Below are 12,989 nucleotides of genomic sequence, written 5' to 3' on the forward strand. Positions count from 1 at the left end.
CTGAACATTTGAGACACAACTTCTAATATACATGCAGTTTCATGCACCTATATACACACACACACACACACACACACACACACACACACACACACACACACACACACACACACACACACACACACACACACACACACACACCGGAGCATACACACTATACGGTTGCAGCCAGACAGCTCATTTAGAACAGCCTTCAGTCCTATTCGGCTGAGATTAATTTTAGAGGCTGACTAATGTAGTAATTGTCACAGCATGTTAGTGGTTTTTCAGTCCCATCCAAATCCCATGTTAGTAATTTTGGTGCTCTGCTCTGGCAGGAGGGAAAAAAACCCATATCCATATTATCTGTAAATACCGGTATCTCTCCTGTAAAGCCAGGTAAACAGAGTCCATTCAGATTCAATTCCGCTGGGTTTTGTTTTTGTTAATTGTTTTTCTATTTCCTAGTGGGAAAGGTTTTCTTTTTTAGGGTTTTATCGCCATGGAAGCACTTAGCGAAGCTTTTAGCTTTGTCCTCCTTGACCATTATCTTTACTCTATGTAAAGCCCCCACACAGACCTCAACATCAATTAGAACTGTAAAACAAGGGAGCCAGAAAACAAAACCCATCAAAATGTTTTGAGACACTACATGCAGTTTCATACACCCATATACGCACGCACACGCACACGCACGCACGCACGCACACGCACGCACGCACGCACACACGCTCTGACAAAAATCAGATACACTGGTGCTACTTTTGTTACTTTAACTTTCTGAAATCTGAGTCAGAAGCCAACTTCATGCCATTTTTGGCCATGTGTGCAGAGGTGAGAATGTAAGATGGGTATTACAGAGTAGTTCAGGTCTTGAAAAGGCAAAGCAAGTTCATGTGTTTGCCATCTTTCAACAGCGAAGGAATTCTAAGTGCGTTACATAAAAAAAGCCTTAAAAAGCATTTAATTCTAAGGCTTAGAAGGTATTAAACAGTTTTAAACTTAAGTTCATAAATGTTAGTTCTAAATGTTTTAAATTAGAATGTGGGCTGTTGGGTGACGTTATACCTCTATAACCAAAAAGGAGGTTTGTTGTGACAGTTGTTTGTGCATGCGGAAGGCTGTTCAGTCTCTTGTGGCGTTCCAGTCACCACCAACACAGAAGTCCCTTTAACCGAACATATTCCATCATTGACTGATTTGCTTTGTAACAATGAATGAAGAATCAGAAGGCCGTCCATCATTTTGACGGACTGTAGGCCTTTGAGCATGTGTGTGACAACTACTGGTCACAGATCTGTACCGGTGGCTGGGTCTGATCCGCTTTGTTTGTTTCCCATTTACAGAGCCGGGGGCTGTGTTTGAACACCAGATATTTTTCATATCACTCACAGAACACACAGCTAGCGGATCGTGAGGTTAATCTGCAGAATTTGACAAAAAGTGTATTGGATAAGAATCACTGACTCTGTCTTTAAATATGCCTTTAGCCTTTATCTTATTATGAAAATAAATTATAGGTAATAATAAAAACACCATGTCTTTTTAATGAAATTAATTTAATCCTTGCAACTTATTTTTTACATGCGGCTGGCTAAAATGCAATCTTTGTGGTATTTAAATTAAATTGAACTTGGTGAATCCTGCAGAAACACCTGTTCAAACTCTTTCTGTCAAGCTCCTTTTTTATTTCCTTACACAGTTATTTATCATTGTATCCATTTAGGGTAATCATACAATCACGATTTAATGCACAAGTTGCATTTGTACATTTCTGATTATTGATGTGACTTGAGGATCAGGTTAGCAGGCGGTGTTTGCATCAGAGAGGTCATTTAAAGGACGTTGTTGTAGCTATATGCTTCCCTGTGGTCTCCCTCTGACTCTCTGTCTGTCCTTTAGCTCGATGGCTCCCCACGGTCTCAGACCATCATGCTCAGCCTCAGGCCCTCTCTGTCCTCTCCCTCTCTCTATCACTGTCCCCCTTTCCTCCCGTTTCCGCCTCATTTTACCTCCTGTTATCTTGCCCCTCTTTTTGTCTCCTGCTCTTTATGTCCTTGAAGAGTTAATGACCGACTGACTGTCATCTGCGCCTTCTCTCTCACTCTGTTATTGCTTTCTTCTTATTCCCTCTGTTCTTCTCACTTTGTCACTCTCTGTCCACATCTTGGCTACCTGTCAGTTTTAGAATATTTTAATCATAACTGATAGGTCTGGAGCCTGATTTTGGACCTCCCCATGAGTCATTGTGTAGCCTGAGATCTTCTGGCAGCTCCTTCTTGGCTGTTCCACAGACGAATAACTAGGCTTTAGTAAAAACCCTGCTGTTGCAAATCAGGTCGGCAGACTTTAAATTCTGCTGTTTTCCTCTTCAGTAATTTTAAAACACAGGTCATGTCACAATACTTTACTTTGGCATCTCAATTAGTGCATAGAATAAATGAGACTCGAATATATCAATCAAGAGTACAGTCGTAAACATGATGCATCATAAACATCAAACACATTTTAATGTGACATAATGCCATTTTTATAAATCATTCATAACCATTTTGTGTTTGCTGTAAGGCACTTTGTAACTGTTGTTTTGAAAGTTGCCATAAGAATGAAGTTATTTTTATTAGTGTTATTACTCTCCTACCTCTCCTGTCTTCTGTGTCTGTTGCAGCTCTCCATCTTCCCCACAGTAATGTCCCCTGACAACACAAGGTCATATTAAAGTGCCATGTGGTCTGGGGTGCCGCTACAGGACACGCCAAGTTTATCACAGACACGTAGAGCGAAAGGGGAGATCACAATGCCTGCTGCATGCATGACAACTTTATTACACATGCACACACACACTAGCGAGACCAGCAACAAACGCGCTCATAAATGCACATAAAACACTTGCAAACACGCGTAAACTTTTATGGACACAGTCAGAAAATCCCCCCCCACACACACACACACACCTTTTGTATGTTGTCATCCTCTTAGGCTCTATGTATTGCTTTTGCGGGAATATGGTCCCTTAGATAAATCATTGCTGCCTGCAGTGTCCTGAGTAATGTGGTGTCTTGTTGTTGCTTGTGTTTTAGGATCCCGGCAGAGAGGAGGCCTTGCTGCAACAGCTGAGAGAGAAAGACGAACTGATTCTCCGACTCCACAATGAACTGGTAAGGTTTGTGTTTAAATGTAAATGCATTGAACGAAACATTATCAGCATTTTTGGAAGGTATTGTTTTGATTGAAATTGTCTTTTAGTGATAGAAAAAGCAATCAGCGCAGTATTCAGCATCTTGCATGAGAGAACAAGTTGACCAGACAAAATAAAATGATTGTGCTTTCATTTTGGAGTATTAATAAGGCTGCAAAATATATACACGCTTTTAATTTATCTTTAGTAGTTTTGAAGTTCATAGTTCTGCAGTTTTGAAGTTCACAGTTCTGTACAAAAAATAAAAGCTTTTACTAAACCAGATTTCTCAAAGGATTTTTTTTAACAAAAACAAAACAAATGACAGCTCCATTTTGACTTCGTGACACAACAAAATAGTATTAGATAGCAGCTGCCGGCCAGAAGATTGTTCAGATGGTCATTCAGTGATAGGTACACAGAATGCGCAGTAATGAAAAATATTAATGAATCCAATTAATTGAAATGTTTTTTTGGTAATACGGTAAAGCCGTGTTACTCATAAGAAAAGCAACTCATAGTCTCAGACATTGATATATGGAAAGTTTGCTCATCTCATTTTTATTTCTATCACAGTTTGGAATTAATAATTAAAGTAGCTTGAATGTTTTTGAATTATTTGTTTTATGGGTATAAATTAAAGAATAATTGCCTTTGAAGAACCATTTTTCATTCCCTTTCAAACATTTCAGAGAACTAGAAAGTTTTACTTTTCAATTTGCCAAAAAAGCTTTGTCAGTTTTGCTTCTTCTTATGATGTCCTGCTGTGTGAGACCACATACAGCAGAGGGCGGAGTGACAGGAAAGACTGATCACAGAAAGAGAGAGGAAATTAATGTAGGAAGGGTTTTATAGTTGGCTTGAGGTCACAGCATCGATCATACATGGCGTGGCACCAGAATGCCTATCTTTTAAGTCTTTGTTAATGTAAACTGCTTGTTCCCACCAACTTCATGTAATAGCTGAAATATGATTGGGACTTCAGTCCAGCCAAGATAGAAGTATAATGTTTTTCACAAATCTGCCCATGTAGACAAGGATGGGAAGCATGGATTCATTTCCATGTTTGGATATTTGATAAAACTAAATCATACTCATGAAAATGGTGATTTAAACGCAAAATATATTGTGTTGTCCTTGTTTCTCTTCACCCTTTTAAGAAACTCGATGATGATCAACGGTTTTCATCAGTAGTCATTTGCACATCTATAATTTGTCACCTGTTCCATCAAAGCAGTGCAATGCAGACATTATGCCAGGCATTAGCAGGATAATGTGAGAGTGTTATGGCGCATTTGTGAAAGATGCCAGTCCAACCCACTGACTTGAGTCTCATTTGGCATCTGTTTGTTTGGTGACTTTCTGGCAGTCGTATCACATTTTTCTCACTCGGCAGCACCTATATTCCTCTCTCCTCTTTCTATGTGGGCTGTGTCAGCACTGTGTGCCCTTAATGTAAAGGTAAAGCTAATGTAGACAACTTACTTTTTGTGATATTTGTCAAAATTCACAATACATTCCAACATCAGTAAATCAAATGCTCACCCTGACAGTGCACTCATTGCATGTGACCAGAGTCTACCACAAGGCTAGGCATACAAAGCTTCACTTACACTAATTAGTAACTTGACAGCTGTGACAACTAACTACCTGTGTTGTTTATTTCATTATGATAATGTTAGGTGTTCACTTGCATGTGATTAAGACATGAGGTAGTTAGATACAGGTAGCAACAACAACAATGTGCTACTCAGGCCTCAGTGAAGGATATTTTCAAGATCTAGCTTACTCTTGCTAGTTTCTCCAAAGTGACCTACTCCAATATCATTAGTATTCTGACCTCAGACTTACCTAATGACTTAAAAGGCCACTCAGACGGCTACATGCACATACAGTTTACCCAGAACACAGCTGTGTCTGGAGTTACCCATCACTTAGACAATACCCACTCCGCAGAGGAGCTGTGTTCCGACTGTTGACACTTTTTAACAGTTCATGTAAAAATAATTTCTCTACCCCAAATTTCATGTCCACAGGCAATGTAACATGATGTACACTCACACACTAAAACACCCTTTTAATTGCAGTCAATAATTCCTCGTAGCTAGTTTTCTTTTTTAATAAATACATGCAGCAGCCTATAATGCATTTTACATTTATTTATAATTCCATTTCACATGGAAATAGTATTCAAGGACTAAAACACTCAACTACTCTAAATTAGCTGATTAGAAGTATTCGAAGAAATGTTTTTTTTGTATGAGTCTGCAACAGATGTTATATTTCCGGTAAAATAAAGACTAAAGATTATCAAAAGATTATAGTGACGTGGTCAAGAGAGTATTAACCAGAATATATTTCACCTATCTTCAAACAACATCAATGCCTAAATGATAAACATATATAGTCCTCTATGACAGTGTCAAACAACTGAGCAACACAAACGTTTGAAGTTGCAGTAGCCAATTTAAGGTATAAGGCTGCTGATATTCTATATGTTTCTTATTGTCATTAAATCTGGTGGAAACCAACGGCTCATTAGACCGCCTTTCAATACTTGAACCTGAACTCCCCAGCCTATTTGTGGCATTCATTCATACTAAGGAATAACATTTTTGAAAACAGGTCACCATTTTTAACAAGGATGAGACGTTTCCTAAAACAGCAAGGCACTGTATTTGTTGATGGTAAAAAAAAATCTATAATATATCACAGGCCTTGTTTTTTAAGTCTCCAGGTCGGGATACAGTTTGATCACCCTTTTCTATTTACATGGTTTTACCTTCTTCTTTTCTCTCTCTCGTGTGTTGTAGAGGGGTTTTCTCTCTGCACCCATCCATCAGTCTTTAGGCCATGCACAAACACACACACAGATGCTGATCAGCCTGGAATGTGTGTGTATTCATCTGTTTGGCACGTCTCTCTGACAGGGATGTTGTGACTCCTGCAACCAGCTGGATTTGATTTCCAGACATGTCCTGCTTGTGTGTGTGTGTGTGTGTGTGTGTGTGTGTGTGTGTGTGTGTGTGTGTGTGTGTGTGTGTGTGTGTGTGTGTGTTTTTAGGAGTAAACGTGTGCAAATATCTGTTTGTGTATGTCCTTTCTGCATCCACAGCCTAACCTTATTTTTAATCCACACCATATGTCCTTTATCTGGAACAAAGTTCATTCCGTCAATGTTTCAAATTCATTAAGTTGTGCATTTGTGGGTCCATGTTGTCCTTTAGAACATTTGTGAGGGTCTATATGTGTCTAAAAGGGATACCTTGCCTGACACAGCCAAGTTAAAGTGCAGCATTTTGAAGGAAAGGGCAGCTCATAGCCAACGCTCTCCTTGCTCTGACTCCGTCTGTAAATCTGCCAGTGAAAACCTATTAATTATCTCCTAGAAGGACCTGCTAGCTGGCTGGCCATCACTAGCTGTCACTATTTATGACTTTTCTCCTCTCTCTGCTGGTGCATTTTGTTGAAGGGCTGTGCTCCAACTGCAACATTTAGCTGCAGCAAGCCCCTTCTGCTCCTCATGTGGGCATGGGCATGACCAATGAAAATTGAACTTATCTGTCAGCTAGCCTCTGCTGGATTTGAACTGGACAGTGAATTGGGTTTAGAGCCATGTCATAAATTACCTTTCTTTCATTCTCCTTGCTATTAACCCATCCTTGGACCTCGTCTCAATTCTGGTGATTAATTTAAGTCAAGGTGAATGAATTTCTCAATATTTTATGTCATGTGCAACTTTCAACCTGTTCTGTTCCCCAGCCCATGAGCAGCGTAGGGCGAGCATGACAGAATGATTTGCGATGTCATCATAAAATTCTCCCTGTGGAAATAGTGCTTGGCCCTTCTCATTCAGAGGACTTTCAACCTGCCTTGAAAATAATCACATAGACGTAACACAGAAGTCGGCAGGTTCCTGGTCATGTTAAAAGTGCTACATTTTGAAGGACAGGGCAAACACTTATCTCTCTACACATTCGTCTGTAAATCTGCCAGAGGAAACCTATTAATTATCTCCCAGAAGGACCTTTCTAGCAGGCTGGCCAGTACTAGCTGTCACTTTTTATGAATTCTTCTCTACTGGTGCACTTTGAGGAGGGTCCCTGCTCCAATATTGCTGTAGAAAAGTTCTCCTGCAATTCAGCCCAGTTTTATGACCTCCTAGAATTCCAGGAGAGGCAGCCGAAAGGGAGCAAAGTATTTGACTCTGAGGTTCTGTGGAGGTGCAGATTTTCTCTTTTCTCTTGATAGCTATTCATGCACAGACGCCAACTATACTAAGTGTTGTGAGTGGGGACATATGTCTGCTGGGAGAGCCTTTAATTTTTCTGATTTAATCATATCTGATGTTCTCTCTGTATGAGATTTCCAACACGGCTGATGAGTGTGTGTTTGTTTTGAATGCAGGAGAGTGCCAAAGCTGCCCAGAAGATGAAAGACTGCCAAATGACTGACCGTGCAACACAGACAGAACACATGGGGCCAGAGGTGAGATTCACACAGATCACACAAACACCATCTCTCTTTCGCTCTGACAGACGCAAGCAATGCACTCTGTGCTGCATTTCAAGCATGGGAAATGTGCTTTATATAAGAACGCCTGAATCTATAAGATTACAAATAACTAAATGAAAATCAATTCTAACAAAAATCTGTTCTGCAAGCCCCTTCCTTTCTCTGTCCTCTTACTTTGTTATCCTATCTGTGGCAATGTATTTTATGCTGAGCCACATCCACCATCCCTTCCTTCTTTTCTTTCCCATCTCTTTAAGAGCGTTTTCACTTTGAGCTAAAGCGATAATCCATCTTACTCATTCTAAAGATGTTGTACTGCAGTGACATTCATATTATAGTCCACTACCTGCTCCTCCCCTCCTTCCTCCAATTCCCACAGTGCTGAGAGAGGGTGCTTTGCTGCTTCCTATACCTAGGCCCTCGACATGGCCTCTTTGGCTTCACTATGGGCTGACAGTATGGGAACGCAGCAGACTTAATGGATGACTGTCTAAAAATGGCTGCCTGAAACGGAAACAGGAGCAGAGTTTTGGGTCTGTTTCTTTGTTTCCTGTCTCCTTGTTTTAAAACACTTTTTTTACATCGCCTGTGAAAGTTCCTTTATACCTTTAATCCTGCTGCGTATAAAGATGGAAAGAAACATTGTTAAAAGGGGAAAGCTGTTTCATTGTGCGAGCGGGTGGGTGCACAATACACACACTAACATACACTGACTCACACAAACATGCATGCACACACATACTGTTTGACTTTACTCATACAGTGTCAAAATGAATGCACATTACAGAAAATAAACTTTCTGTCTGTTGACTGTAATGTCTGTGCTGCTGAATACCAATCTTTACACTACTGTGCTTTAGTTATTGGCTTCACAGAGCACTTATTGTATGTTATTGTACTTGGATGCAGAGATTTAGACAAAAATAATGGAATTTGCTTTGTACCTCTGAGATTCCTCCACTGATAACTGCACATATGATCAGAAGATGTTTTACAATCATGGCTAATCACATTGGCACTTTTTATTCCGTTCAAAGAACTGCTTGACCTACTATGATGTACTCAAAGTTTCACAGTGGAGTAGAGAACCCTGAGAAAATGTCACTTATTGTAACTATAAAATAAATAAACAGCTAAATGCACAGTAATGATTTGGTTAATACACATCATGTTGTTCAGGTCTACTGACACAGAAAATTGCCTACCAAGCTTCAATTGCTACTCTTGCAAGACCCCACTGGAAACAAGGGGGCGGTCCAGAGTGTGTTTTCTAATAGAAAACAAGAGGGCTTATTGCCTTTTGGTTTTTCACGGAGCTAAGTGAACTTCTTTTGTCCAGTTCATCTTGACAATATTCTTGCCTCCTTAAACTGTAATGGTTTTTGCTCCGTGATCTTGCATGCTTTGTAGAATATTGAACTACAACGGACTAGTTTGACATGTTGACTTCAGTTTGGTTATTTTGCAATGTGCTTTTGGTGGTGGAACAAGATCATATGAAGTTATTCCCAGCGAATTTGGTTTGTCTGTGCTTGAACAAAGTGCACAACTCAAATTAGAGACTGCAGATGGAACACATACCTGACACCCTCAGATAAAAGTAAAGAGAAGTTTATCAGCTGAATGGATAGGCCGATACAGTTGTGCATGAAGGTTGCTGGTAAAAGCCAGATGTTAATCTTCACTCTACCTTATTAAAAATATTTTAAAACAAAATAAAAAAATATATATTTGGGATATTAATATGCAGTAAATGTGTCTATTATTAAACTAGTGTAAAGTAAAAGTGAAACAAACAAGGAAAACATACTATGTTAGTAGGTTTGTGTGATTTTTAAATAATTCTGTGTGGCACAGATCTAAATGCACTTTGCACTGTGCACTATTGTACAGCTACACACGGGCTGTAGATGGTGAATCTTGACACCAAAACAGCTGTGGAGCCCTGGATTGCTAGTGACCCCCCCTCCCACATTAACTGTGTTTCTTCTGCGTTGCAAGGCGAGTCACCTATACAGGTGCCAGTGCCTCAGAAAAATACCACTTTACTAACTATTATTATATTCCTTTATTGATAATATAATATTGGAAATTCAAGTGAGTAACTGAGTCTGCATGAAGATACAGCCCTCGATCCTATCATTTTATGATAACTGTCATCATTCTTCCTTTATCAGTTTTGTCTTTTCCTACGTTTCCTACGTTTTCCACCCGTTTTTCTTTCTATCACTTTCATACACATGGACACACATTAACACAAACAAATCTTTAGATATATCTGCGCCGTGCTCCATTTGCAATCACTGACTAATGCATTTTTCATAATGTAGCCTGAAATTGCCCCAAATAATTGTATATTTGTCAGTGCTAGAGGCTACAGCAAGCGAAGGTGTGGGTTTGTGAGTTCAGTATGTGTTAGTGTGCAAATTTGTATGCCTGCCCATGCAAGTGTGTGTGTGTGTGTGTGTGTGTGTGCTTGTTTTGTGAGGCAGCCATTAGTCCTGGTCTTGGAAAGTCTAATAAAACTACATTTGAAAGTATCAAAGTAACTTCAGTCAAATAGATTGCATTTATACCTCAGACTTTTTAATTCATTCAATATTCTGCCTTTTTGTGTGTTTTTATGAGTTGTCATGCCTCACATGGCATAATTCGCAGATTAGTATGGTGATGCCACTAACAGAGAATGCAGTTAGTTGAAGTACTTTGTTTTACTTAATAACTCTTTGCCCAGGTATTTTTTCTGACTTTCGGATTTATTTCAATTAGTTTAATTAAAAATAATTTCAGACACCTTGATTTGCCTCATCAGGAGGGAAGTGAGAAAGACGCTCTGTCTTTGCCCTTAGAGTAGAGTGTTTATTAGGTGAGATTTAATCTTTGAAGATACACTCAATTGTATTACCTCACTGAGGTGAAGTGCTTTGATTAACTAATGGTTAATCATTCAAATTCCAAGTAGTGCTACTAAGAGTCTCATCTGCTCTGCAGGTGGAAAACAGCATGATTTAGCATACTAGATATAAGGTATTGGTCCATTCAAAATGAGAAGGGCAATAAGCAAATATCAATTGAACAAGCTCCTCTCTGTCTAAGAGCGTATGTTGGAGTTATCGTAGTAGCTCTTTTACTGCATAGTGTCTGGTCGGGACTACAATAACCTTATCATCCTAATGCAGCACGTCCAACTTTAGAAATTCTGGCCAGTGCTCAAGCGTAGGGCATTGCTATCTATTATAAAACCAGTTCCTAGCTATAGAGTCCTCCATATGCTCAGGCCCCTTGAGTAGATGGGCTCTTAATTAGAGGAGCAGCTGGCTGCCCGCTAGCATGCTAGGCTAGCAGCACAGGTGACTTAACTCAGCAGTAGCTACAGCATGTGTGGCCTGATTTTAGCCTCCCCCTCCCCTCCCATGTGTGCATATCTGAGTGTGATAGGCAGAGAGAGAGTGAGAGAGAGAGACACACACAGAGTGCGTGTTCATGTGTGTTTGTGAGTGTGGGAGATGCCGCAGCGTGCAGCAGGCCTATATAGGTTAGCTACCCCACTGCATCGAGGACAATCGGCTAGCAACAGAAAGTGTGTCTACAAGTGGGGCAGCTATTTCTACTGCTTCTGCCACTTCACGAGGTCGACCATCACACTCATCCTCTCTCCCTCTACCTCACTCTCCTTCTTTTATGGAACGTCCTCCTACTTTTCCTCACTCAGTTGTCCTTCCTTCTCTCCTACCTGGGTTTATTCGATGAGCCCCGAAAGTGCAGAAGTTAGCTTTAAAAAGTTCCTCTCCTCTCGGCACCAAGGTTTCGCGGTCTACAGGAATCCATCAGGGATTCTCCTGCCCTGGTTTCCCCACCATCCGACACTCTGTCTTAGGGACAGCTCAACTTTAGGCCAAATGGCCTCAAAGTTCCCCTCCTCTTTCACTATACTTTAACCGGGCTACCTTGTGTGTTGCCGTGTTCTAGGAGGGTCCAGAAAAGTACAAGTTATTTGGATTGTAGAAGTGCAGTCCTCACTGAGAAGTCACATTTTGCTTGCAAAAGATTGTTTGCATGAATTAGAGTTCAGAAAGATGATAACTGAGATGCTTATCTTGTTAGCTCTGACAGCCTTAGTTAGTTAGTGTAAATTGACTGCGTTCTCAAAGCTATAACGATTAATGGACCATTTTGCATTTATCACACACCTAAATTCTCCATTCCTCATACAGTGATTTATTTTGTCGATATCTGCATAGCTAAAACTATTTAAGATGCAGTATAAAACGGAAGGGCCTTTCAATCTACCAGATGTCAGTCCAATCATTGTGATCTTCTACAGCCGTAAATAAAGCCAAACCCGCTTTTTATTCGTGGTATATGACGGCAAATTACAGTTGTAAATTAGTCAGAATGCTGAAATAGAGAATGTATGATAAAGCTTTGGCAATGTGAAACCCTCAAATATAAATAAAGCGTCCATCAGCAGATACAATATATTGCCATTACTGGTTTCCACATACTACACATCGGGAGATTATTTTTGTGTAATTATGACCCTGTGTAGGTCACAAAACAGTTTTTAGATATGTGGACAACAGGGGGACCTACATATAAATATGCTCCTGATATTCTGGGACCTTGTGAAGACCTGAAGAAGATCCAAAAATCCACCTGAATCTGGCAAAGTGCCGTATAGTGAGAGGGCCCAACACAAATTGAAAGGTGTGAACCAGATCCATTTTTCATTGTAAAGTTTAAAGATTCCTCCTCTCTCTGTCAGTGTGCCAATGTAGAGATGGCAGGTAAGGTCTAAGGGAAACTGAGAAAAAGTAAGACAGAGAGGGAAAAGAAGAGGGGGTGAGAGAGAAAAAGGCGAGAATCTAGTTAATGTCCCACAGAGACTCTTTAGAGCTGGAGGTATGGTGGCTGTTTGAAAGTTTTTTAGAGGGGATTGAATCGATTGAGATTGCTTTCTTTCAGCAAGCTAATTTCATGGGCATTCTTAAAAGGAACATTTTATGGGGGGAATCAAAAGCTCTTGATGGTTAGCTCACTTGTGTCCTTCTTTCTCAGTATCCTCTCTGTCATTTTCTAATCTCCCTAGATATGTGCAACTTCACTTTTTTGCCTGCTTATTTAGCTGAGACAATCAAAAACACACTTTATTTTCGGGTTTATGATGGCAAATTACAGTTGTAAATTAGTAAGTACGCTCAAATACAGAATGAATGATAAAGTATGATAAAGCTTTGGGAATGTGATCTACAACCTTATTTAAGTGAAATCCTAAAATATAAATAAAGCATCCATCAGCAGATACATTGTAGCTGTC

General features: G+C 39.9%; 1 protein-coding gene across 1 annotated transcript in view; it reads left to right on the forward strand.

Moving 5' to 3' along the window:
- Positions 1-12,989, forward strand: part of ccser1 (coiled-coil serine-rich protein 1) — a 104,125-nt gene that overhangs the window by 48,235 nt on the left and 42,901 nt on the right. The window contains exons 8-9 of the mRNA XM_054611407.1: positions 3,060-3,137; positions 7,565-7,645. Of these exons, the coding sequence (XP_054467382.1) occupies positions 3,060-3,137; positions 7,565-7,645 (159 nt within the window). The remainder of the gene's footprint in view (positions 1-3,059; positions 3,138-7,564; positions 7,646-12,989) is intronic.

Source organism: Anoplopoma fimbria, chromosome 13 (assembly GCF_027596085.1).
Source record: "Anoplopoma fimbria isolate UVic2021 breed Golden Eagle Sablefish chromosome 13, Afim_UVic_2022, whole genome shotgun sequence".
Lineage (NCBI taxonomy): Eukaryota > Metazoa > Chordata > Actinopteri > Perciformes > Anoplopomatidae > Anoplopoma > Anoplopoma fimbria.